Source organism: Heptranchias perlo, chromosome 31, assembly GCF_035084215.1.
Source record: "Heptranchias perlo isolate sHepPer1 chromosome 31, sHepPer1.hap1, whole genome shotgun sequence".
Lineage (NCBI taxonomy): Eukaryota > Metazoa > Chordata > Chondrichthyes > Hexanchiformes > Hexanchidae > Heptranchias > Heptranchias perlo.
The window spans coordinates 36927454-36955347 of NC_090355.1; the positions used below are offsets into that span (position 1 = coordinate 36927454).

The following is a 27894-nucleotide window of genomic DNA, read 5'->3' on the forward strand; positions in this document are numbered from 1 at the left end:
AAACTCACAGATTCTTATCTGAAAGAGTTTGCAATTTAATTGGAAGCAAATTATAATGTGTCCCATTCAAGGGGCAACATACAGCAGGTCAGAGAACACATTTACAAACGATCAAGCCCCTCACAGGGGTGAGATATCGGAGAGAAATATCAGCTTGTGACCCCTGACCCAGACACTCGGTGAACTCGATTCTGCTCCTGGTGGATCCGGTGACACCGAACCAGTAAATGGCCACTCCCGCTCCCTCTCCCGCTCCCTCTCCTGCTCCCGAGCCGAGCCAAGCCTCACTGTCCTGGTTCACCGGTGGTGAAATCGACAAGTGTTGGCTCTCCTGGCCCTGAGCAACTCGATTGCCGGCAGTGATCTGGTGATTCCGGCAGGACCGTGGTGACTTGTGGCAGAGATTGTTTGTCCCAATTACCCTAAACAACAGAAAATGTCTGTGATAAGATTTCAATATAAATAAATCTAATTGTCAGTACAGTGTCACTGGGAGTGCAGACCTACAGGCTTCTGGGGAATGAGGCGGGCCAAGTGGAGCAAGTGTCAGTGGGGGAGCATTTAGGGAGCAGCGATCATAGTATCATAAGGTTTAGAATAGCTATGGAGAAGGACACGGACCACTCTAAAGTAAAAATACTCAATTGAAGGAGGGTAAATTGGAATCAAAGATTGGCAGGCAAAACTGTAATTGAACAGTGGTGATAAAGTCCCACACAAGAGGTTAGTGTGCAAAATTAAAGCACATGGGATTGGGGGGAATATACTGGCATGGATTGAGAATTGGTTGACAGACAGGAAACAGAGAGTAGGAATAAACAGGTCTTTTTCCGGGTGGCAGGCAGTGACTAGTGGGGTACCGCAGGGATCAGTGCTTGGGCCCCAGCTATTCACAATATATATCAATGATTTGGATGAGGGAACTAAATGTGACATTTCCAAGTTTGCAGACGACACAAAGCTGGGGTGGAATGTGAGCTGTGAGGAGGATGCAAAGAGGCTCCAATGTGATTTGGACAAGTTGGGTGAGTGGGCAAGAACATGGCAGATGCAGTATAATGTGGATAAATGTGAGGTTATCCACTTTGGTTGTAAAAACAGAAAGGCAGATTATTATCTGAATGGTGATAGGTTGGGAAAAGGGGAGGTGCAACGAGACCTGGGTGTCCTTGTACACCAGTTGCTGAAAGCGAGCATTCAGGTGCAGCAAGCAGTTAGGAAGGCGAATGGTATGTTGGCCTTCATTACAAGAGGATTTGAATACAGGAGCAGGGATGTCTTACTGCAGTTTTACAGGGCCTTGGTGAGACCACATCTGGAGTATTGTGTGCAGTTTTGGTCTCCTTATCTGAGGAAGGATGTCCTTGCCATGGAGAGAGTGCAACGAAGGTTTACCAGACTGATTCCTGGGATGGCAGGACTGACGTATGAGGAGAGATTGGATCGACTAGGCCTATATTCACTAGAGTTGAGAAGAATGAGAGGTGATCTCATCGAAACATATAAAATTCTAACAGGACTAGACAGACTAGGTGTAGGGAGGATGTTCCCGATGGCTGGGGATTCCAGAACCAGGGGTCACAGTCTCAGGATACGGGGTATGCCATTTAGAACCGAGATGAGGAGAAATTTCTTCACTCAGAGGGTGGTGAACCTGTGGAATTCTCTACCACAGAAGGCAGTGGAGGCCAAGTCATTAGATGTATTCAAGAAGGAGATAGATATATTTCTTAATGCTAAAGGGATCAAGGGAAATGGGGAAAAAGCGGGAACAGGGTACTGAGTTAGACGATCAGCCATGATCATTTTGAATGGTGGAGAAGGGCCGAATGGCCTACTCTTGCTCCTATTTTCTATGTTACAGTCCAGGCACACTCCCACAAGGGGGAAAGGTAGGGCAACTAAAGCCAGAGCTCCATGGATGATGAAAGAGATAGAGAGTAAGATGAAGCATAAAAGGGGGCGTATGACAGATGTCAGGTTGATAACAAAAGTAAGAACCAGGCAGAATATAGAAAGTTGAGAGAAGAAGTGAAAAAGGAAATAAGAGGGGCAAAGAGAGAGAATGAGAATAGACTGGCGACCAACATAAAAGGGAATCCAAAAGTCTTCTACAGGCTGTAAACAGCAAATGGGTAGTAAGAGGAGGGGTGGGACTGATTAGGGGCCATAAAGGAGATCTACTCATGGAGGCAGAGGGCATGGCCGAGGTACTAAATGAGTACTTTGCATCTGTCTTTACCAAGGAAGAAGATGCCCCAGAGTCTCAGTAAAGGAAGATATAGTTGAGATACTGGATGGGCTAAAAATTGATAAAGAAGAGGTACTTGAAAGGCTAGCTGTACTTAAAGTAGATAAGTCACCCGGTCCGGATGGGATACATCCTAGGTTGCTGAGGGAAGTAAGGGTGGAAATTGTGGAGTTACTGGCCATAATCTTCCAAACATCTGTAGATTCGGGGATGGTGCCAGAGGACTGGAGAATTGCAAATGTTACATCCTTGTTCAAAAAAGGGTGTAAGGATAAACCCAGTAACTATAGGCCGGTCAGTTTAACCTCAGTATTGGGGAAACTTTTAGAAACAATAATCTGGGACAGAATTAACAGTCACTTGGACAAGTGTGGATTGATTAGGGAAAGCCAGCACGGATTTGTTAAAGGCAAATCATGTTTAACTAACTTGATTGAGTTTTTTGATGAGGTAACAGAGAGGGTAGATGAGGGCAATGCGGTGGATGTTGTGTATATGGACTTTCAAAAGGCGTTTGATAAAGTGCCGCATAATAGGCTTATCATCAAAGTTGAAGCTCATGGAATAAAAGGGGCAGTGGCAGCATGGATACAAAATTCACTAAGGGGCAGGAAACAGAGAGTAGTGGTGAACGGTTGTTTTTCGGACTGGAGGGAGGTGTACAGTGGTGTTCCCCAGGGGTCAGTGCTGGGACCACTGCTTTTCTTGATACATATTAATGACTTGGACTTGGGTGCAATTTCAGCGAGGAGGATAGTGATAGACTTCAGGGGGACATAGTCAGGCTGAGATTTAATGCAGAAAAGTACAAAGTGATACATTTTGGTAGGAAGAACGAGGAGACGCAATATAAACTAAAGGGCACAATTCTAAAAGGGGTACAGGAACAGAGAGATCTGGGGGCGTATGTACACAAATCTTTGAAAGTGGCAGGGCAGGTTGAGAAAGCGGATAAAAAAGCATACGGGATCCTGGGCTTTATAAATAGAGGCATAGAGTACAAAGTATGGAAGTCATGATGAACCTTTATAAAACACTGGTTCGGCCACAACTGGAGTATTGTGTCCAGTTCTGGGCACCGCACTTTAGGAAAGATGTGAAGGCTTTAGAGAGGGTGCAGAAGAAATTTACGAGAACGATTCCAGGGATGAGGGACTTTAGTTACGTGGAGACACTGGAGAAGCTGGGGTTGTTCTCCTTCGAGCAGAGAAGGTTGTGAGGAGATTTGATCGAGGTGTTCAAAATCATGAAGGGTCTAGACAGAGTAGATAGAGAGAAACTGTTCCCATTGGTGGAAGGGTCAAGAACCAGAGGACACAGATTTAAGGTGATTGGCAAAAGAACCAAAGGTGACATGAGGGAAAACTTTTTCACTCAGCGAGTGGTTAGGATCTGGAATGCACTGCCCGAGTGGGTGGTGGAGGCAGATTCAATCATGGCCTTCAAAAGAGAACTGGATAAGTACTTGAAGGGAGACAATTTGCAGGGTACAGGGATTGGGCGAGGGAGTGGGACTAGCTGGATTGATCTTGCAGAGAGCCGGCACGGACTCGATGGGCCGAATGACCTCCTTCCGTGCTGTAACCTTTCTATGATTCTAGGGTAACGGAGCGCAGGCCGACAGCGTAACGGAGCGCAGGCCGACAGCGTAACGGAGCGCAGGCCGACAGCGTAACGGAGCGCAGGCCGACAGCGTAACGGAGCGCAGGCCGACAGCAGCCTCTGTACTCACTGGGAATCGCACAGCTGTCGACTTGTTGCAATGCACGGAGATTGGAGCGGAATTGTACAGGGCTCTCAGCACTTGGCTACTGAATGGGCTCCAGGTCACAGCGTTGAACTGTTGTGTTACTGAGACCTGTGGACAGGTGCAGGTCCCGTCATTATCAATCCTTTAAAGACAGACAAATACAGTTGAGTGACTTAACCAGTTCATCCTGCCATTCCCACGTCTGGTAAGCCCCTCTACCCCCACGCGCCCCTCCCCTGGGACCGTGCTCCTATTCTGGGAGTGTATGGGGCGGCTATGGGCAGGAGAAAGCACATAGACCAAAGATGGATGAGATGCTGTGAACAGCAGGTGGCATCACACCGAAAAGGCTGGGGTTGGGACAAGCTCTGAGAGGGAGGGGGTGAAGCAAGGACCATCTCCCCTTGACATTCAATATCATTACCATCGCCGAATCCCCCACCATCAACATCCTGGGGGTCACCATTGACCAGAAACTTAACTGGACCAGCCACATAAATGCCATGTCTACTAGAGCAGGTCAGAGGCTGGGTATTCTGCGGCGAGTGACTCACCTCCTGACTCCCCAAAGCCTTTCCACCATCGACAAGGCACAAGTCAGGAGTGTGATGGAATACTCTCCACTTGCCTGGATGAGTGCAGCTCCAACACTCAAGAAGCTCGACATCATCCAGGAGAAAGCAGCCCGCTTGATTGGCACCCCATCCACCACCCTAAACATTCACTCCCTTCACCACCGGCGCACTGTGGCTGCAGTGTGTACCATCCACAGGATGCACTGCAGCAACTCGCCAAGGCTTCTTCGACAGCACCTCCCAAACCCACGACCTCTACCACCTAGAAGGACAAGGGCAGCAGGCACATGGGAACAACACCACCTGCACGTCCCCCTCCAAGTCACACACCATCCCGACTTGGAAATATATCGCCGTTCCTTCATCGTCGCTGGTCAAAATCCTGGAACTCCCTTCCTGACAGCACTGTGGGAGAACCGTCACCACACGGACTGCAGCGGTTCAAGAAGGCGGCTCACCACCACCTTCTCAAGGGCAATTAGGGATGGGCAATAAATGCCGGCCTCGCCAGCGATGCCCACATCCCCAGAATGAATTTTAGAAATGACTCTGTTCAAGGCGCTATATAAATGCAAGTTGTTGTTGTACCTGTTCATAAAGGTGAAATATTTCTGCAGGTAACTCAGATCCACAGCACTCTTGCACAACTCCAGTTGTGTCTGGGGGTAATAGTGCACGTAGTTCACACACATTTCTTCATTGATTCCAAATCCCCCCTAAACAGAGAGAATCTGATTATAATCACAGAGTTCCCGTAGCCCCTTGGTCCATTGCACCTGTGCTGACTCTCCACTCACTCCCAAACCACACAACCTGTTCAAATATTTCTCCAGTTTCCTTTAACAGCAACTCTGGATTCTGCTTTGTGACTGTCTCTGTTGCCATGACCCAGTCTGGAGAATGTTGGGGTCCAAAAGGAGGTGACCTCTAACCTCCTCTCCGACACCACCACAACCCCATTTTCCTGGTCAGGGTTTGTTATTCATACAGGGCCTCCCCCACCCCGCAATGCCAGGGAGGAGACCATGGCAGAGCTACAGCAGATCCAGCAACAATGAAGGCCCATACTCTGTCAGTGTCTCTGCCTCTCACTCTCTCTGTCTCACTCTAACATAAGAACATAAGAAATAGGAGCAGGAGTAGGCCATTCGGCCCCTCGAGCCTGCTCCGCCATTCAATAAGATCATGGCTGATCTTTGACCTCAACTCAACTTTCCCGCCCGATCCCCATATCCCTCGATTCCCCTAGAGACCAAAAATCTATCCATCTCTCTCACTGTCTCTCTCTGTCTGTCTGTCTGTGTGTCACGCTCTGTCTCTGTCTCTATCTGCCTGTCTGTCTCTCTTTTGCTCTCTCTGCCTCCCTCTTTCTGTCTGTCTATCTGACTGTCTCTCTCTCTCTCTCCCCCTCCCTCCCTCCCTCTCACTCTCTGACTGTCTGTCTCTCTCCCCCTCACTCCCTCTCTCCCCCTCCCTCCCTCCCTCTCTCCCCCTCCCTCCCTCTCTCTCACTCACTCTCTGACTGTGTGTCTCTCTCTCCCCCTCCCTCCCTCCCTCTCTCCCCCTCCCTGCCTCCCTCTCTCACTCTCTGACTGTATGTGTGTGTGTCTCTCTCTCTCCCCCTCCCTCCCTCTCACTCACTCTCTGACTGTGTCTGTCTCTCTCCCTCTCTCCCCCTCCCTCCCTCCCTCCCCCTCCCTCCCTCTCTCTCTCTCACTCACTCTCTGACTGTGTCTGTCTCTCTCCCCCTCCCTCCCTCTCTCCCCCTCCCTCCCTCCCTCTCTCCCCCTCCCTCCCTCTCTCTCTCTCACTCACTCTCTGACTGTGTCTGTCTCTCTCCCCCTCCCTCCCTCTCTCCCCCTCCCTCTCTCCCCCTCCCTCCCTCCCTCCCCTCCCTCTCACTCACTCTCTGACTGTGTCTCTCTCTCTCCCCCTCCCTCCCTCTCTCTCTCTCTCACTCACTCTCTGACTGTGTCTGTCTCTCTCCCCCTCCCTCCCTCTCTCCCCCTCCCTCCCTCCCTCCCTCCCTCTCTCCCCCTCCCTCCCTCCGTCTCTCCCCCTCCCTCCCTCCCTCTCTCTCCCTCCCTCCCTCCCACCCTCTCTCCCCCTCCCTCCCTCCCTCTCTCCCCCTCCCTCCCTCTCTCTCTCACTCACTCTTTGACTGTATGTGTGTCTGTCTCTCTCTCTCCCTCCCTCTCACTCACTCTCTGACTGTATGTCTGTCTCTCTCCCCCTCCCTCCCTCCCTCTCTCTCTCCCCCTCCCTCTCTCCCCCTCCCTCCCTCCCACTCTCCCCCACCCTCCCTCCCTCTCTCCCCCTCCCTCCCTCCCTCCCTCCCTCTCTCCCCCTCCCTCTCTCTCCCCCTCTCTCCCCCTCCCTCTCTCTCTCTCTCCCCCGCCCTCCCTCTCTCTCTCTCACTCACTCTCTGACTGTATGTCTGTCTCTCTCCCCCTCCCTCCCTCTCTCCCCCTCCCTCCCTCTCTCCCCCTCCCTCTCTCTCTCTCTCCCCCGCCCTCCCTCCCTCTCTCTCACTCACTCTCTGACTGTGTCTGTCTCTCTCTCTGACTTGGCCTGAGCACTGAGTGCAGCTCCAGTCACCAAACTGATTGATGACACCAGTGGGAGGGAGTTACTCTGAGTTAATAAATCTGTGGCGTGGATAGTTTGGTTTTCATAGCATCATGGAGGAGGCCATTCGGCCATCATGCCTGTGGCAGCTCTTTGAAGGAACTGTCCAATCAGTCCCACTCCCCCACTCTTTCCCCAGTTTCTCCTTATTTACTCTATCAAAACCCCTCATGATTTTGAACACCTCTATTAAATCTCCCCTTAACCTTCTCTGCTCTAAGGAGACCAATCCCAGCTTCTCCAGTCTCTCCACATAACTGAAGTCCCTCATCCCTGGGACCATTCTGGTGAATCTCCCCTGCCCCCTCTCTGGCCTATTTTGAAACATTAAATGCAACGTGTGAGAGGCACCGAGGGTGAGTGACATCAGTTCGATGAGGTGGCTCACTTCCTGCGGTGTGAATTACACACTCACCACCGTCACATGACTTCGCTCCTCAGTGTTGTAAGTACAGGAAGTTATCAGAACATCGCCCTGTAGACAAGATCACATGACTAAGCCCAGGTTATAAACACATTACAAAATCAGGGTGTTTGTGTAAAGCACGAGGCGGGTGTGTAAAGCACGAGGCGGGTGTTTGTGTAAAGCACGAGGCGGGTGTGTAAAGCACGAGGCGGGTGTTTGTGTAAAGCACGAGGCGGGTGTGTAAAGCACGAGGCGGGTGTGTAAAGCACGAGGCGGGTGTGTAAAGCACGAGGCGGGTGTGTAAAGCACGAGGCGGGTGTTTGTGTAAAGCACGAGGCGGGTGTTTGTGTAAAGCACGAGGCGGGTGTTTGTGTAAAGCACGAGGCGGGTGTGTAAAGCACGAGGCGGGTGTTTGTGTAAAGCACGAGGCGGGTGTTTGTGTAAAGCACGAGGCGGGTGTTTGTGTAAAGCACGAGGCGGGTGTTTGTGTAAAGCACGAGGCGGGTGTTTGTTTGTGTGACCCAGGCAGGCGATGAGACACTCACCGGCAGCACTGTGATCTCTTTCTGTAACATACGGATCTCCTAAAAAGACCAAAGTCCATTTATTAAAAAGCAACTCGATCTTTGTTCTATTTGTGTAATCAACAACATTCCATAAAAAGCTTCAAAACCGACTGGACTAAATTCCGAGGGACAGGATTTACTCTGCTGTTAATATGAAACTATCCCCGGCCTCGGTCGATAGATTAATGGAGGAAACTCTCAAAGTTTCAGGTTTGTTGCTCAACTTGGGGTCAAACGGGTCACGAAGGTTCACCGCCATTCAGTTCAGCATGAGTCAGCTATCGATGGAGGGAGGGAGTGAGTGGGGGGGAGGGAGGGAGAGGGGGAAGGGGAGGGAGTGGGGGAAGGGGAGGGAGTGTGGGGGAGTGAGGGAGTGGGGGAAGGGGAGGGAGTGGGGGAAGGGGAGGGAGTGGGGGAAGGGGAGGGAGTGTGGGGGAGTGAGGGAGTGGGGGAAGGGGAGGGAGTGTGAGGGAGTGGGGGGAGAGAGAGGGAGTGTGGGGGAGGACGTTCTCATGGAGGAGTGTTCTAGTACGGATCTCGCGAGGTTCTAGAGCTCCGACTCCCATTGGGGCTCAGTCCCTAAACAAAAGGAATGACCAACAGACGAGTGATACCTGGAAGTGGGTGCTGTAATGTCGATCGGCATTAACAATGTCCACTTCCACCCCGTCCCGAACAAGCACAGTCTGCACCTTAGTGCCAACGAGGTGAGTGTGAAGCTGAGAGGCAAAGATCTGAATCCCTGACTGAGGCAGAGTCTAGAAATGGAAAAAAACAAAGAAACATCAGCACTGACCCTAAACTACGGGAATAGTAACAGTGACAGGATAAGGCCCGATGTATCTGTGGTTCTCACTGCCTGGCTCTGCCCCCGGCCCTCGCCCTCGACCCCCGGCCCTCGCCCTCTGTCCCCGGCCCTCGCCCTCGGCCCCCGGCCCTCGCCCTCGGCCCCCGTCCTTCACCCTCTCCCCCGGCCCTCGCCCTCTGCCCCCGGTCCTCGCCCGCTGCCCTCGCCCTCTGCCCCTCGCCCTCTGTCCCCGGCCCTCGCCCTCGGCCCCCGGCCCTCGCTCTCTGACCTGGTCCTCGCCCGCTGCCCTCGCCCTCTGCCCCCGTCCTTCGCCCTCTCCCCCGGCCCTCGCCCTCTGCCCCCGGGCCTCGCCCTCTGCCCCCGGCCCTCGGCCCTTGCTCTCTGACCCGGCCCTCGCCCGCTGCCCCCGGTCCTCGCCCGCTGCCCTCGCCCTCTGCCCCTCGCCCTCTGCCCCCGGCTTTTGCTCTCTGCCCCCGGCCCTCGCCCTCTGCCCCCGGCCCTCGCCCTCTCCCCCGGCCCTCGCCCTCTCCCCCGGCCCTCGCCTTCTCGGCCCTCGCCCTCTGCCCCCGGCCTTTGCTCTCTGCCCCCGGCCCTCGCCCTCTGCCCCCGGCCCTCGCCCTCTGCCCCCGACACTTGCTCTCTGCCCCCGGCCCTCGCCCTCGCCCTCTGCCCCCGGCCCTCTGCCCCCGGCCCTGCTGTATTTATTGGGTTGACCAGTTCACCCGCTCTGTGCAGTCCGAGGTACAATAACCGGTGAGTACAAAGCTGGCCTCTCGTGGTGGAATAGCCATGACCGGCGTGTACACCAGGCCCAGCTCCATAATCCCAGCGTTGAACTTCCGTAAAGTGGGAGTGTGGAACAGACGAATCCCTGATTGATCCAATCGACCTACAGATGGGAAATGTTGATGAACATTACTGACGGAATTACATTTACCTGAAACCTTATTGGTTTATAAAACATATACTTGTGCTGAGCTAAACCGGGCTCTACTGGGGCTAAACTGGGCTATACTGGGGCTAAACCGGACTAAACCTGGCTATACTGGGACTAAACCGGGCTATACTGGGGCTAAACCGGACTAAACTGGGCTATACTGGGGCTAAACCGGACTAAACCAGGCTATACTGGGGCTAAACCGGGCTATACTGGGGCTAAACCGGACTAAACCAGTCTATACTGGGGCTAAACCGGGCTATACTGGGGCTAAACCGAGCTATACTGGGGCTAAACCGGACTAAACCGGGCTATACTGGGGTTAAACCGGACTAAACTGGGCTATACTGGGACTAAACCGGGCTATACTGGGGCTAAACCGGGCTATACTGGGGCTAAACCGGGCTAAACCGGGCTATCCTGGGGCTAAACCGGAACATACAGGTTACACTGGGCTAAACTGGTGTATACAGAGTTATGATGTGGAGATGCCGGTGATGGACTGGGGTGGACAAATGTAAACAATCTTACAACACCAGGTTATAGACCAACAATTTTATTTAAAAATCACAAGCTTGTGATTTTCAAATAAAATTGTTGAACTATAACCTGGTGTTGTAAGATTGTTTACATTTATACAGAGTTATACTGGGCTCTACAGGGTTATACTGGGGTTACACAGGGGCTAAACCAGGCTATGCCAGGATTAAACTGGGCTATACAGGGTTACCCTGGGGCTGAACTGGGCTATACAGGGTTACCCTGGGGCTGAACTGGGCTATACAGGGTTACCCTGGGGCTGAACTGGGCTATACAGGGTTACCCTGGGGCTGAACTGGGCTATACAGGGTTACCCTGGGGCTGAACTGGGCTATACAGGGTTACCCTGGGGCTGAACTGGGCTATACAGGGTTACCCTGGGGCTGAACTGGGCTATACAGGGTTACCCTGGGGCTGAACTGGGCTATACAGGGTTACCCTGGGGCTGAACTGGGCTATACAGGGTTACCCTGGGGCTGAACTGGGCTATACAGGGTTACCCTGGGGCTGAACTGGGCTATACAGGGTTACCCTGGGGCTGAACTGGGCTATACAGGGTTACCCTGGGGCTGAACTGGGCTATACAGGGTTACCCTGGGGCTGAACTGGGCTATACAGGGTTACCCTGGGGCTGAACTGGGCTATACAGGGTTACCCTGGGGCTGAACTGGGCTATACAGGGTTACCCTGGGGCTGAACTGGGCTATACAGGGTTACCCTGGCGTTCCACAGCCCCTGTACACTTGACCTTATCCTGGACTCTACCCACCCATTGAATCGACTGTGGGAAAGTTCTATTAACACTCCCTGATCCACAAAGATCATTTTGCAAAACTCCAGAATATTCATCCATCCCTGCAGCTCCCTTACTCAACCCTCCTCTGCTGCTTACATCCCCCTCCCTCCCTTCCCCTACCCCTCCCCCTCCCTTCCCCTACCCCTCCCCCTCCCTCCACTCCCCTCCCCCTCCCTTCACTCCCCTACCCCTCCCTCCACTCCCCTACCCCCTCCCCCTCCCTCCACTCCCTTCCCCCTCCCTTCACTCCCCTACCCCTCCCTCCCTTCCCATCCACCTTCCTCCGCTCCCCTCCCCCTCCCCCTCCCCCTCTGTCCACTCCCCTCCCCCTCCTTCTCCTCCTCTCCCTCCCTCCCCTACCCTCCATCCACACCAGTGCCCTCCTGCCCCGTGCCCCATTGCATTATCCCAGCCTGTCCCTATCCCAATAATCTCCAAACCCTAACCCAACCAGGTGTCTATGTGAACAGACTGAGTAGCAGCTTGTCTTTTGTTTTCTGTGGAGAATGGGGAAATCTTTCGAATCTCTTGTCTGATTCGGTGCTTGTTAATGTTGGAGCTGTGACCTCGTTCAATGCTTATCATCCAGGGCAGATACCCCGTTAACTAGAACACCCCTGCATGATACGCTGACAGGGTGAGATGAAGTAGGGAGGGAGGAGGCTCGTGTGGAGCATAAATACCGGGATAGACCAGTTGGGCCGAATGGCCTGTTTCTTTGCTGTAGACTCGATGTTACAGACGTGATCAATCTTTGTTTCTCTGTGGAAAATGAGATCAATCTGAGTCTCTCCTCATAATTCAGTTCGAAGTCCCAGATTCATCCCCGCCTCAGCCCATCTGCTGCTGAAACCTTTATCTGTGTCTTTGTTACCTCTGCACTCAACTATTCCAATGCTCTCCTGACCGGTCTCTCACCTTCCACCCTCTCTAAACTTCATCTCATCCAAAACTCTGCCCCCTGTATCCTAACTCACACCGAGTCCCGTTCACCCATCACCCCCCTGTGCTCGCTGACCTACATTGGCTCCCGGTCCGGGAACGCCTCGATTTTAAAATTCTCATCCTTGCGTTCAAATCCCTCCATGGCCTCACCCCTCCCCTTCCCATCTCTGTAATCTCCTCCAGCCCTACAACCCTCCGAGATCTCTGCGCTCCTCCAATTCTGGCCTCTTGCCCATCCCCGATTTTAATCGCTCCACCATTGGCGGCCGTGCCTTCAGCTGCCTCGGCCCTAAGCTCTGGAATTCCCTCCCTAAACCTCTCCGCCTCTCTCTCCTCCTTTAAGACGCTCCTTAAAACCCACCTCTTTGACCAAGCTTTTGGTCACCTGTCCTAATATCTCCTTATGTGGCTCGGTGTCAAATTTTGTCTGATTTACGCTCCTGTGAAGCACCTCGGGACGTTTTACTACGTTAAAGGCGCTATACAAATGCAGGAGGTTGTTGCTGTTGCCCTTCTCTGAACCCATTTAAGACATCAATCCCGTTTTCAGGATATGCTGGCCAAACCTGGCCACAATGTCCGGAATGTGCACTGACCCGTCCTTCACTGACCCGTCCTTCACTGACCCGTCCTTCACTGACCCGTCCTTCACTGACCCGCCCGTCACTGACCCGCCCGTCACTGACCCGCCCTTCACTGACCTGTCCGTCACTGACCCGCCCTTCACTGACCCGTCCTTCACTGACCCGCCCGTCACTGACCCGTCCTTCACTGACCCGCCCGTCACTGACCCGCCCGTCACTGACCCGCCCGTCACTGACCCGCCCGTCACTGAACCGTCCTTCACTGACCCGCCCTTCAGTGACCCGTCCGTCACTGACCCGCCCGTCACTGACCCGTCCTTCACTGACCCGCCCTTCACTGACCCGCCCGTCACTGACCCGCCCGTCACTGACCCGCCCTTCACTGACCCGTCCTTCACTGACCCGCCCGTCACTGACCCGTCCTTCACTGACCCGTCCTTCACTGACCCGCCCGTCACTGACCCGCCCTTCACTGACCCGTCCTTCACTGACCCGTCGTTCACTGACCCGCCCGTCACTGACCCGTCCTTCACTGACCCGTCCTTCACTGACCCGCCCGTCACTGACCCGTCCTTCACTGACCCGTCCTTCACTGACCCGCCCTTCACTGACCCGTCCTTCACTGACCCGTCCTTCACTGACCCGCCCGTCACTGACCCGTCGTTCACTGACCCGCCCGTCACTGACCCGTCCTTCACTGACCCGTCCTTCACTGACCCGTCCTTCACTGACCCGTCCTTCACTGACCCGCCCGTCACTGACCCGTCCTTCACTGACCCGTCCTTCACTGACCCGCCCTTCACTGACCCGTCCTTCACTGACCCGTCCTTCACTGACCCGCCCGTCACTGACCCGTCGTTCACTGACCCGCCCGTCACTGACCCGTCCTTCACTGACCCGTCCTTCACTGACCCGTCCTTCACTGACCCGTCCTTCACTGACCCGCCCGTCACTGACCCGTCGTTCACTGACCCGCCCGTCACTGACCCGTCCTTCACTGACCCGTCCTTCACTGACCCGTCCTTCACTGACCCGCCCTTCACTGACCCGTCCTTCAATGACCCGTCCTTCACTGACCCGCCCGTCACTGACCCGTCCTTCACTGACCCGCCCTTCACTGACCCGTCGTTCACTGACCCGTCCTTCACTGACCCGCCCTTCACTGACCCGTCCTTCACTGACCCGCCCGTCACTGACCCGTCCTTCACTGAACCGTCCTTCACTGACCCGCCCTTCACTGACCCGCCCTTCACTGAACCGTCCTTCACTGACCCGCCCTTCACTGACCCGTCCTTCACTGACCCGCCCTTCACTGACCCGTCCTTCACTGACCCGCCCGTCACTGACCCGTCCTTCACTGACCCGTCCTTCAATGACCCGTCCTTCACTGACCCGTCGTTCACTGACCCGTCCTTCACTGACCCGCCCTTCAATGACCCGCCGTTCACTGACCCGTCCTTCAATGACCCGTCCTTCACTGACCCGCCCTTCACTGACCCGTCCTTCACTGACCCGCCCTTCAATGACCCGTCGTTCACTGACCCGTCCTTCAATGACCCGTCGTTCACTGACCCGCCCTTCACTGACCCGTCCTTCACTGACCCGCCCTTCACTGACCCGTCCTTCAATGACCCGTCCTTCACTGACCCGCCCTTCAATGACCCGTCCGTCACTGACCCGTCCGTCACTGACCCGTCCTTCACTGACCCGTCCTTCACTGACCCGCCCGTCACTGACCAGGCGAGGACGAGCTTCATGCTGGCTGGACACGATCAGTGAGAGGTCAGTAATGACACTCGTGTGTGTTGCCTGCTCGATGAAGCAGGATCTCACGTTTCTCTGCTTTAACGGGGTGAAATCGCACAGCATTTTAACATGTCTGTACGACATCCGTATCTGCAATCTTAGGAAGGTGTTTATTCATTTTAAATGGTGTTAAACCCCATAAAAACCCCTGCCGTTCCCCACAGTTACGTACAGGCACACAGACATATGTAAACATGTACAGACTCGTGCATACAAATGTACGCACACTTGCACACACAAATACACTTACACAACCATGTGCGTGGATACACACACACTTACACACATTGCCGTTGGTGGGTGGAGTGTTTTACTTGTTCACAGACTCACCTTCCACCCTCAGTGGATTGTGATAGTGAACTTCCAATCGTAAATACTTTGAGGAATTGGCTCCACCAATGACAAGTCCGACATCTTCTGGATAATAAAACGCCTGCAACGGCAGAAAAAATGAATTTAACAGATTGAATAAATGACTCACCCTCCGATTCACATCAAGAACCCGTCCAAACACACCCAGCGTACAGACATCACCTCCGCCTCAGTCACACATACTTCTGAGCCCTAACTCAAACATTACAGGTACAGGAGCCCCAAACACTGTGTGTACAGGAGCCCCGAACATTATGTGTACAGGAGCCCCGAACACTGCGTGTACAGGAGCCCCGAACATTATGTGTACAGGAGCCCCGAACACTGCGTGTACAGGAGCCCCGAACACTGCGTGTACAGGAGCCCCGAACACTGCGTGTACAGGAGCCCCGAACACTGCGTGTACAGGAGCCCCGAACACTGCGTGTACAGGAGCCCCGAACACTGCGTGTACAGGAGCCCCGAACACTGCGTGTACAGGAGCCCCGAACATTATGTGTACAGGAGCCCCGAACACTGCGTGTTCAGGAGCCCCGAACACTGCGTGTACGGGAGCCCCGAACACTGCGTGTACGGGAGCCCCGAACACTGCGTGTACGGGAGCCCCGAACACTGCGTGTACGGGAGCCCCGAACACTGCGTGTACAGGAGCCCCGAACATTATGTGTACAGGAGCCCCGAACATTATGTGTACAGGAGCCCCGAACATTATGTGTACAGGAGCCCCGAACATTATGTGTACAGGTGGCCCGAACACTGCATGTACAGGAGCCCCGAACATTATGTGTACAGGAGCCCCGAACACTGCGTGTACAGGAGTCCCGAACATTATGTGTACAGGAGCCCCGAACACTGCGTGTACAGGAGCCCCGAACACTGTGTGTACAGGAGCCCTGAACACTGTTGTACAGGAGCCCCGAACATTATGTGTACAGGAGCCCCGAACATTATGTGTACAGGTGGCCCGAACACTGCATGTACAGGAGCCCCGAACATTATGTGTACAGGAGCCCCGAACACTGCGTGTACAGGAGCCCCGAACACTGCGTGTACAGGGGCCCCGAACACTGCGTGTACAGGGGCCCCGAACACTGCGTGTACAGGAGCCCCGAACATTATGTGTACAGGAGCCCCGAACATTATGTGTACAGGTGGCCCGAACACTGCATGTACAGGAGCCCCGAACATTATGTGTACAGGAGCCCCGAACACTGCGTGTACAGGAGCCCCGAACATTATGTGTACAGGAGCCCCGAACACTGCGTGTACGGGAGCCCCGAACACTGTGTGTACAGGAGCCCCGAACACTGTGTGTACAGGAGCCCCGAACATTATGTGTACAGGAGCCCCGAACATTATGTGTACAGGGGCCCCGAACATTATGTGTACAGGAGCCCCGAACACTGCGTGTACAGGGGCCCCGAACATTATGTGTACAGGAGCCCCGAACACTGCGTGTACAGGGGCCCCGAACACTGCGTGTACAGGGGCCCCGAACACTGCGTGTACAGGAGCCCCGAACATTATGTGTACAGGAGCCCCGAACATTATGTGTACAGGTGGCCCGAACACTGCATGTACAGGAGCCCCGAACATTATGTGTACAGGAGCCCCGAACACTGCGTGTACAGGAGCCCCGAACATTATGTGTACAGGAGCCCCGAACACTGCGTGTACGGGAGCCCCGAACACTGTGTGTACAGGAGCCCCGAACACTGTGTGTACAGGAGCCCCGAACATTATGTGTACAGGTGGCCCGAACACTGCATGTACAGGAGCCCCGAACATTATGTGTACAGGAGCCCCGAACACTGCGTGTACAGGGGCCCCGAACATTATGTGTACAGGAGCCCCGAACACTGCGTGTACAGGGGCCCCGAACATTATGTGTACAGGAGCCCCGAACACCATGGGAACAGGTGCCCCGAACGCGACAGGGGAGGATCCAGTTGTCCTGGTCCATGTTAGTACCAACGATATAGGTAGGAGTAAGAAAAAGGTTCTGCTGAGAGAGTTTGAGCAGCTCGGGACTAAATTAAAAAGCAGAACCACAAAAGGTAATAATCTCTGGATTGTTATCTGAGCCATGAGCAAATCGGCATCGAGTCCATAGGATCAGGGAGATGAATGTGTGGCTCAAAGATCGGTGTGGGAGAAGGGGGTTTCGATTCGTGGGGCACTGGCCCCAGTACTGGGGAAAGAGAGAGCTGTTCCGCTGGGACGGGCTTCACCTGAACCATGCTGGGACCAGAGTTCTAGCGAAACGAATAACTGGGGAGGTCGATAGGGCTTTAAACTAAATAAGGGGGGGGAGGGTCCCGGTGGAGAGAAATCTAGAATGCGAAAGAGAAAAGACAAAGAAGCAGTGCAGGAAAGTGATTGGGGTAAGGATAATCAGATTGGGTCAGGAAGGGACAGAGCGTACAAACAAAAGACAACAAATAGGGTCCGGGTAAGAAAAAATGGTAATTAGACAAATAGGGCCATAGTACAAAAAAATGTTAAGATGTCTAAAAATGTTAAAAAGACAAATCTAAAGGCACTGTATCTGAATGCACGAAGCATTCGTAATAAGGGAGAGGAATTAACAGCGCAAATAGATGTAAACGGATATCATATAATTGCGATTACAGAGACATGGCTGCAGGGTGACCAAGGCTGGGAGCTGAATATCCAAGGGTATTCGATATTTAGGAAGGACAGGCAAAAAGGAAAAGGAGGTGGGGTGGTGTTGTTAGTAAAGGAGGAAATCAGAGCAATAGTGAGAGAGGATATTGGCTCAGAAAATCAAGATGTAGAATCAGTCTGGGTGGAGTTAAGAAGCACCAAGGGACAGAAAACACTGGTGGGAGTTGTCTATAGGCCTCCAAACAGTAGTGGTAATGTAGGGGATGGGATCAAACGGGAAATTACTGTGCGACGTCACAGGTGAGGCAGGAGAGTCCGAGAGGTGAATGGTGGTGGACAATTAAACAACTAACGGGAGGAGGAGGCTCTGCAAACATCCCCATTCTCAATGATGGCGGAGTCCAGCACGTGAGTGCAAAAGACAAGGCTGAAGCGTTTGCAACCATCTTCAGCCAGAAGTCCAAGTGGATGATCCATCTCAGCCTCCTCCCGATATCCCCACCATCACAGAAGCCAGTCTTCAGCCAATTCGATTCACTCCACGTGATATCAAGAAATGGCTGAGTGCACTGGATACAGCAAAGGCTATGGGCCCCGACAACATCCCGGCTGTAATGCTGAAGACTTGTGCTCCAGAACTAGCTGCGCCTCTAGCCAAGCTGTTCCAGTACAGCTACAACACTGGCATCCACCCGACAATGTGGAAAATTGTCCAGGTATGTCCTGTCCACAAAATCAGGACAAATCCAATCCGGCCAATTACTGCCCCATCAGTCTACTCTCAATCATCAGCAAAGTGATGGAAGGTGTCGTCGACAGTGCTATCAAGCGGCACTTACTCACCAATAACCTGCTCACCGATGCTCAGTTTGGGTTCCGCCAGGACCACTCGGCTCCAGACCTCATTACAGCCTTGGTCCAAACATGGACAAAAGAGCTGAATTCCAGAGGTGAGGTGAGAGTGACTGCCCTTGACATCAAGGCAGCATTTGACTGAGTGTGGCACCAAGGAGCCCTAGTAAAATTGAAGTAAATGGGAATCAGGGGGAAAACTCTCCAGTGGCTGGAGTCATACCTAGCACAAAGGAAGATGGTAGTGGTTGTTGGAGGCCAATCATCTCAGCCCCAGGACATTGCTGCAGGAGTTCCTCAGGGCAGTGTCCTCGGCCCAACAATCTTCAGCTGCTTCATCAATGACCTTCCCTCCATCATAAGGTCAGAAGTGGGGATGTTCGCTGATGACTGCACAGTGTTCAGTTCCATTCGCAACCCCTCAGATAATGAAGCAGTCCGAGCCCGCATGCAGCAAGACCTGGACAATATCCAGGCTTGGGCTCATAAGTGGCAAGTAACATTCGCACCAGACAAGTGCCAGGAAATGACCATCTCCAACAAGGGAGAGTCTAACCACCTCCCCTTGACATTCAACGGCATTACCATCACCGAATCCCCCACCATCAACATCCTGGGGGTCACCATTGACCAGAAACTTAACTGGACCAGCCATATAAATACTGTGGCTGCAAGAGCAGGTCAGAGGCTGGGTATTCTGCGGCGAGTGACTCACCTCCTGACTCCCCAAAGCCTTTCCACCATCTACAAGGCACAAGTCAGGAGTGTGATGGAATACTCTCCACTTGCCTGGATGAGTGCAGCTCCAACAACACTCAAGAAGCTCGACACCATCCAAGACAAAGCAGCCCACTTGATTGGCACCCCATCCACCACCCTAAACATTCACTCCCTTCACCACCGGCGCACTGTGGCTGCAGTGTGCACCATCCACAGGATGCACTGCAGCAACTCGCCAAGGCTTCTTCGACAGCACCTCCCAAACCCGCGACCTCTACCACCTAGAAGGACAAGAGCAGCAGGCGCATGGGAACAACACCACCTGCACGTTCCCCTCCAAGTCACACACCATCCCGACTTGGAAATATATCGCCGTTCCTTCATCGTCACTGGGTCAAAATCCTGGAACTCCCTTCCTAACAGCACTGTGGGAGAACCTTCACCACACGGACTGCAGCGGTTCAAGAAGGCGGCTCACCACCACCTTCTCAAGGGCAATTAGGGATGGGCAATAAATGCCAGCCTCGCCAGCGACGCCTACATCCCATGAGCGAGCCCCTCTTTCCTGGGCCCCCATCGCTTGCACCCTTGAGACCCCCCCTTACCTGGGCATCCATTGCCCACACCCTGCGAGACCCCCCCATTACCTGGGCACCCATTGCCCACACCCTTCGAGAACCCCCCCTTACCTGGGTACCCATCGCCCACACCCTGCAAGGCCCCCCCCCCTTACCAGGGCCTCTCTCGCCCACACCCTGCGAGACCCCCCTTGCCTGGGCACCCATTGCCCACACCCTGCGAGACCCCCCTCTTACCTGGGCACCCATTGCCCACACCCTGCGAGACCTCCCCCTTACCTGGGCACCCATTGCCCACACCCTGCGAGACACCCCGCTTACCTGGGCACCCATTGCCCACATCCTGCGAGACCCCCCTCTTACCTGGGCACCCATTGCCCACACCCTGCGAGACCCCCCCTCTTACCTGGGCACCCATTGCCCACACCCTGCGAGACCCCCCTCTTACCTGAGCACCCATTGCCCACACCCTGCGAGACCCCCCTCTTACCTGGGCACCCATTGCCCACATCCTGCGAGACCCCCCTCTTACCTGGGCACCCATTGCCCACGCCGCCAGCACGTGTCTGCAGTAATTCAGCCGCTCAGGTTTCATCTTGGAATCACACGGTCCGTTATACGGTGGGATCCGGTCGAATTGCGGTGAGCACTGGAATACCTCCATGTGATGAATGAGAGCTTCATTGCCTGTCACAATGACAGGCTCATACTGGACAGGAGAGAAGAGACAGTGATGGTCACAGAGGTGCTGAGAACACTTCATTACCGGGCCTGTGGTAGCAGCTCATCTCTCGCTGGGTCATTAGAGGCTCTCAGGTACAGTCGATGTGAGTTCAGGTCTTCACATCAGCCCAAAGGCTGCACTCTCTTCCAGCCCAAGTCCCATTACCATCGCTCGCGGGGGGATCAGTCGGGGGGATCGGTCAAGGGGGATCGGTCGAGGGGGATCGGTCGAGGGGGATCGGTCGCGGGGGATCGGTCGTGGGGATCGGTCAGGGGGAGCGGTCGTGGGGATCGGTCAGGGGGAGCGGTCGAGGGGGATCGGTCGCAGGGGATCGGTCGAGGGGGATCAGTCGTGGGGATCGGTCAGGGGGAGCGGTCGTGGGGATCGGTCAGGGGGAGCGGTCGAGGGGGATCGGTCGCAGGGGATCGGTCGAGGGGGATCAGTCGTGGGGATCGGTCAGGGGGAGCGGTCGTGGGGATCGGTCAGGGGGAGCGGTCGTGGGGATCGGTCAGGGGGAGCGGTCGTGGGGATCGGTCAAGGGGGATCGGTCGGGGGGATTGGTCGGGGGGAGCGGTCACAGGGGATCGCTCGCGGGGGGATCAGTCGCAGGGGATTGGTCGCAGGGGGATCGCTCGCGGGGGGATTGGTCGAGGGGGATTGGTCGAGGGGGATTGGTCGAGGGGGATTGGTCGAGGGGGATTGGTCGAGGGGGATTGGTCGCAGGGGATTGGTCGAGGGGGATTGGTCGCGGGGGGATCGGTCGAGGGGGATTGGTCGCGGGGGGATCGGTCGCAGGGGATTGGTCGAGGGGGATTGGTCGCAGGGGGATCGCTCGCGGGGGGATTGGTCGAGGGGGGATTGGTCGAGGGGGATTGGTCGAGGGGGATTGGTCGCGGGGGATTGGTCGAGGGGGATTGGTCGAGGGGGATTGGTCGAGGGGGATTGGTCAGGGGGGATTGGTCGGGGGGGGATCGGACGCGGGGGATTGGTCGAGGGGGATTGGTCGGGGGGGGATTGGACGCGGGGGATTGGTCGAGGGGGATTGGTCGAGGGGGATTGGTCGAGGGGGATTGGTCGAGGGGGATTGGTCGAGGGGGATTGGTCGCAGGGGGATCGCTCGCGGGGGGATTGGTCGAGGGGGATTGGTCGAGGGGGATTGGTCGAGGGGGATTGGTCGAGGGGGATTGGTCGCAGGGGGATTGGTCGAGGGGGATTGGTCGAGGGGGATTGGTCGAGGGGGATTGGTCGAGGGGGATTGGTCAGGGGGGATTGGTCGGGGGGGGATCGGACGCGGGGGATTGGTCGAGGGGGATTGGTCGGGGGGGGATCGGACGCGGGGGATTGGTCGAGGGGGATTGGTCGAGGGGGCTTGGTCGAGGGGGATTGGTCGAGGGGGATTGGTCGAGGGGGATTGGTCGCAGGGGGATCGCTCGCGGGGGGATCGCTCGCGGGGGGATTGGTCGAGGGGGATTGGTCGAGGGGGGATTGGTCGAGGGGGATTGGTCGAGGGGGATTGGTCGAGGGGGATTGGTCGAGGGGGATTGGTCGAGGGGGATTGGTCGAGGGGGGATTGGTCGAGGGGGATTGGTCGAGGGGGATTGGTCGAGGGGGATTGGTCGAGGGGGATTGGTCGAGGGGGATTGGTCGCAGGGGGATTGGTCGAGGGGGATTGGTCGAGGGGGGATTGGTCGAGGGGGATTGGTCGAGGGGGATTGGTCGCGGGGGGATCGGTCGCAGGGGATTGGTCGAGGGGGATTGGTCGAGGGGGTTGGTCGCGGGGGATTGGTCGAGGGGGATTGGTCGAGGGGGATTGGTCGGGGGGGGATTGGTCGAGGGGGATTGGTCGCGGGGGATTGGTCGAGGGGGATTGGTCGCAAGGGATTGGTCGAGGGGGATTGGTCGAGGGGGATTGGTCGAGGGGGATTGGTCGAGGGGGATTGGTCGAGGGGGATTGGTCGAGGGGGATCGGTCGGGGGATCGGTCGCGGGGGATTGGTCACAGTTGGTAACATTAGTGATGGACCCTTAATGTGTCGTCCATTCCTCTCCTGCTGTTCTTACACTGAATCTACTCAAATTTCCCCAACGGGCAAAAGTCACCAACAGTGACCCTGAGCCTGTGAGGCATTGAGTATAAACGGGGAGCGGGAGTTCGAGGTTCCGTCACTGGATTAATAATCCCGAGACATGAGTTCAGACCCCACCCTGGGCAGTTTGAAAATTTGAATTCAGTTCAAAAAATAATCTGGAAATAAAAATCTGGTCTCAGTAAAAGTGACTGTGAAACTGTCGGATCGTCATAAAAACCCAACTGGTTCACTGATGTCCTTTAGGGAAGGAAACCTGCCGTCCTGACCCGGTCTGGGCCTATAGGTGACTCCAGTCCCCACACCAACGCAATTAACTCTTAACTGCCCTCTGAAGTGTCCCAGCAACTGAGGACGAGCAATAAATGTCGGCCTCGCCAACGCCCACATCCCCGGAATGAAAATAGTTTTTAAAACACTTGTCTGGCTGAAGTTTCTACAGCTCCGCCCTCCCCCATCCACCAATCCCCTCCCCCATCCACCAATCCCCTCCCCCATCCACCAATCCCCTCCCCCATCCACCAATCCCCTCCCCCATCCACCAATCCCCTGCCCCATCCACCAATCCCCTGCCCCATCCACCAATCCCCTCCCCGCTCCACCAATCCCCTGCCCCATCCACCAATCCCCTCCCCCTCCACCAATCCCCTCCCCCATCCACCAATCCCCTGCCCCATCCACCAATCCCCTCCCCCATCCACCAATCCCCTCCCCCATCCACCAATCCCCTCCCCCATCCACCAATCCCCTGCCCCATCCACCAATCCCCTGCCCCATCCACCAATCCCCTCCCCGCTCCACCAATCCCCTGCCCCATCCACCAATCCCCTCCCCCTCCACCAATCCCCTCCCCATCCACCAATCCCCAGCCCATCCACCAATCCCCTCCCCCATCCACCAATCCCCTGCCCCCCTCCACCAATCCCCTGTCCCCCTCCACCAATCCCCTCCCCCTTCCACCAATCCCCTCCCCCTTCCACCAATCCCCTGCCCCATCCACCAATCCCCTGCCCCATCCACCAATCCCCTCCCCCTTCCACCAATCCCCTCCCCCTTCCACCAATCCCCTCCCCCTTCCACCAATCCCCTGCCCCATCCACCAATCCCCTCCCCCATCCACCAATCCCCTGCCCCATCCACCAATCACACTGTACTTGCCATGACAATGTGTTGCGTGGGGAGGTTACTGGGCAGAGGGCTGATGTAACACCAGTAGGTGGTCTCCTGGTCAGGGATTGTCACGTTGGGGGCCAGGACCTCCAGCACCTTAACATCCGCGGGCAGTGTGGGCGTGCGGGTGTTGGGCTTCAGGAGCTGTACACGTTGAGTGCCCCCTGGCATTGACCTAAGGTCTATCGATTCCAGTGATGCTGTTGGTCGCTCAAGGAACCCGTACAGAAGATGGACCGTCCCACCCTGGGAAGAAGAGGACAATCAGATACAACCAACATTCTCAGCCAATCGGGTGTACATACAGAATTAAAGGGCCCACTTCCCAATCAGCAATATTCAACTAGAGGATGTCGCACCTCCTCTCCTCTCCCCTCCCCTCCTCTCCTCTCCCCTCCCCTCCTCTCCTCTCCCCTCCCCTCCTCTCCCCTCCTCTCCCCTCCCCTCCTCTCCTCTCCCCTCCTCTCCCCTCCTCTCCTCTCCCCTCCTCTCCTCTCCTCTCCCCTCCCCTCCTCTCCCCTCCTCTCCCCTCCGCTCCCCTCCCCTCCTCTCCCCTCCCCTCCTCTCCTCTCCCCTCCTCTCCCCTCCCCTCCTCTCCCCTCCTCTCCTCTCCCCTCCCCTCCCCTCCTTTCCTCTCCTCTCCCCTCCCCTCCTCTCCCCTCCCCTCCTTTCCTCTCCACTCCCCTCCCCTCCTCTCCCCTTCCCTCCTCCCCTCTCTCCTCCCCTCCCCCCAACATTAAGGCCAATCCTGAGTTCACCTGACATCCACTCACCTGCTCGTTCCAGCAGGAGTTTCTGGACAGATCACTAGCCCGATCCCCCTCCCTAATCCGAGGGTACTGAGGCCAATTATAGCCTCCCCCCACCCCTCCCCCCGACCCAGGTGACAGTAGCGACCTAAGTAGGGGTCGAAGATCTCACACACCTCGATAACGTAGTCACTTTTGTCACAAGTGTCAAAGTGTCTCTTAAAGGTGAGATAAAGGCCCTGCTGAACCTGGTGGGCTTCGATTAGCTGGTAATCCTGCTGTGTGTCCAGGTGGACGTGAGCCTGTTGATCAGTCCACGCATCCTAACAGGGCAGGGAGAGAATTATCATCAAATTAAGACACGGGAGAGAAATATCATCAGCTGCTTTGCTTTTATTCCCACTTAAACTTTTGGAATCTGGTTGTTGCTGAACTGTAACTGATCTCTGTTAAGACCGTCCCTCACCCTCTCCCACTATTGGATTGTTCCTGCACCAGACTCCCCGAGTATCCCATAGGATTCAACATTCATCCAATTCTTGTCCCAAACCAGTAACAAGCTGCTGTCACATCATCCAATATACTGCCCATGGGCCGAGGGCTCTGCAGATTCAAGGTCTCGTTTGTTTCTTGGGACAGTTTGTTTCCCTCTTTCCTCCTCCTCTTCTGACTCAGAAACCACACCCTCACACACCCTCGCACACACGCAAACACCCTCACACACCCTCGCACACACGCAAACACCCTCACACACCATCACACACCCTCGCACACACGCAAACACCCTCACACACCCTCGCACACCCTCGCACACACGCAAACACTCTCACACACCCTCGCACACACGCAAACACTCTCACACACCCTCGCACACACGCAAACACCCTCACACACCATCACACACCCTCGCACACACGCAAACACCCTCACACACCCTCGCACACACGCAAACACTCTCACACACCCTCGCACACACGCAAACACCCTCACACACCATCACACACCCTCGCACACACGCAAACACCCTCACACACCCTCGCACACACGCAAACACTCTCACACACCCTCGCACACACGCAAACACCCTCACACACCCTCGCACACACGCAAACACCCTCACACACCATCACACACCCTCGCACACACGCAAACACTCTCTCACACCCTCACACACCCTCGCACACACGCAAACACTCTCACACACCCTCGCACACACGCAAACACCCTCACACACCATCACACACCCTCGCACACACGCAAACACCCTCACACACCCTCGCACACCCTCGCACACACGCAAACACTCTCACACACCCTCGCACACACGCAAACACCCTCACACACCCTCGCACACACGCAAACACTCTCACACACCCTCGCACACACGCAAACACTCTCACACACCCTCGCACACTCGCAAACACTCTCACACACCCTCGCACACACGCAAACACTCTCACACACCCTCGCACACACGCAAACACCCTCACACACCCTCACACACACGCAAACACTCTCACACACCCTCGCACACACGCAAACACCCTCACACACCCTCGCACACACGCAAACACTCTCACACACCCTCGCACACACGCAAACACTCTCACACACCCTCGCACACACGCAAACACTCTCACACACCCTCGCACACACGCAAACACTCTCACACACCCTCGCACACACGCAAACACTCTCACACACCCTCACACACACGCAAACACTCTCACACACCCTCGCACACACGCAAACACCCTCACACACCCTCACACACACCCGCTAACGCCCTCACCTACCCCATCATATGTGTGCAGTGCACGTGTGCACAGTGCGTCTGTATACAGTGCGTGTATGTGTGTGTGCAGAGCCTGTGACTGTACAGTGTGTGTGTGTAGTGTGTGTGTGGGTGCTGATGGTGTGTGCAGTGTGTGTGTAGTGCATGTATGTACAGTGTGCGTGTGCGTACAGTGCGTATGTTTGTAGTGCATGTGTATAGTGCGCGTGTAGTGCATGTATGTAGTGTGTGTGTGTGCAGTGTGTGTGTGTAGTGCGAGTGTGTGCAGTGCGCGTTTAGTGTTTGTGTGCAGTGCGTGTAATGTGCTTGTGTACAGTATGTGTGTGCAGTACATGTGTGTGTAGTGTGTGTACAGTGCGTGTGTGTACAGTGCGTATGTGTGCAGTGCTTGTGTGTGCAGTGTGCATACAGTGTTTGTGTACAGTGTGTGTATGTAGTGTGTACAGTGTTTGTGTATAGTGTGTGTATACAGTGTTTGTGTACAGTGTGTGTATGTAGTGTGTACAGTGTGTGTATGTAGTGTGTACAGTGTTTGTGTACAGTGTGTGTATGTAGTGTGTACAGTGTTTGTGTACAGTGTTTGTGTACAGTGTGTGTATGTAGTGTGTACAGTGATTGTGTACAGTGTTTGTGTACAGTGTTTGTGTACAGTGTTTGTAACCGGTGACACTAAGTCTAATTGTGAACCCTCTGTCCTGTTACAGTTTATCGGGACACGGCCCACAGAATCTCTTGCAGCAGCAGCTTCGTGTTGCTTTAGGAAAGTGACTGCAACTGGCTCTGAATTGTTGGTGTCAAACAGTTTATCCCTGACTTACCCCAAAGTAAGAGTTCCGGCCGTCACTCCACAGAATGGCCAGGTCAGCATTCCTAATGTCTCCTCGGTCCGACATCCCAAACAGCATTCCAAACTTCAACTGTCTGATCAAAAGTCGGAAGTACACGGCTTGCTGGGAGTAGCTGACGTTCCAGGCCAGCTCTGCCACTCCCTGGGGATCCAGGGGTACCCGGTACGGAAATGGAGTTTCCCTGGGGGTGATGGGTTTGAACGATATCACGAGGATGCCCAGGATGACCAGCAATGTGGTCAGGTAGATGGAGATAATCTCCCGGAGTCGTAGGCTCTGCCAGCACTGAGAATCACTCATGGTCGTGACCCTGAATGAAGCCGGAGATAAAGTTGCTGCTCGCTTTAAGGAGAATGGTCATCATGGACCAGGATTCTGATCGAATTACAGGTCAGCCCCGGGCAAACTCACTTCACCCACAACTAATCCGATTAGACCAGAACATCGGCAATAAACTGAAAGAGACGTGCTGACCTTTAGCTATTTTATCCGATCTCCCTTTTTATTTATTGGATTAAAAATCAGCAAATCACGTTCAGAGTCCCATCTGGTTAATCTTCTGCTCCAGTCACTCCTACATTAACATTAGTGAAAGGATTCCAGGATAAGATTCTCCCTCCCCTCCCCTTCGACTCCTCCCCCTCTCCCTCCCCTCCCCTTCGACTCCTCATCCTCCCCTCCCCTCCTGCTCTTTATTCTCCCCCTCCCCTCCCGCTCCTCATCCTCCCCCTCCCCTCCCCTTCGACTCCTCCCCCTCTCCCTCCCCTCCCCTTCGACTCC

The 27894-nt window shown here is 55.0% G+C and overlaps 1 protein-coding gene across 2 annotated transcripts; it reads right to left on the reverse strand.

Moving 5' to 3' along the window:
• On the reverse strand, positions 1 to 27636 carry LOC137300748 (dopamine beta-hydroxylase-like). Of its 2 annotated transcripts, XM_067970020.1 has the most exons (12): positions 27085 to 27636; positions 24648 to 24794; positions 23711 to 23968; positions 20275 to 20451; positions 14923 to 15025; positions 9707 to 9873; positions 8791 to 8934; positions 8156 to 8194; positions 7620 to 7679; positions 5165 to 5292; positions 3984 to 4143; positions 1 to 422 (listed from the first exon to the last, which is right to left on the reverse strand). In XM_067970020.1, the coding sequence occupies exons 1-12, from the start codon at positions 27412 to 27414 to the stop codon at positions 285 to 287; spliced, it is 1851 nt and encodes a 616-aa protein (XP_067826121.1). In that variant the 5' UTR covers positions 27415 to 27636; the 3' UTR covers positions 1 to 284. The 2 variants fall into 2 exon arrangements, with proteins under 2 accessions (XP_067826121.1, XP_067826122.1); XM_067970021.1 differs by lacking the exon at positions 23711 to 23968 and having other exon boundaries at positions 27085 to 27632.
• Between the last annotated feature and the right edge of the window lie 258 nt (positions 27637 to 27894).

What these genes read in the sequence shown, in the direction of transcription:
- LOC137300748 (XM_067970020.1), bottom strand. Translation starts at nt 27,414, where the DNA reads ATGAGTGATTCTCAGTGCTGGCAGAGCCTACGACTCCGGGAGATTATC. An exon ending in CCACGCAACACATTGTCATG is followed by an intron (nt 20,452 to 23,710) that starts GCAAGTACAGTG and finishes TCTCCTGTCCAG; the next exon opens with TATGAGCCTGTCATTGTGAC. An exon ending in CCTCGGACTGCACAGAGCGG is followed by an intron (nt 8,935 to 9,706) that starts GTGAACTGGTCA and finishes TTCCATTTCTAG; the next exon opens with ACTCTGCCTCAGTCAGGGAT.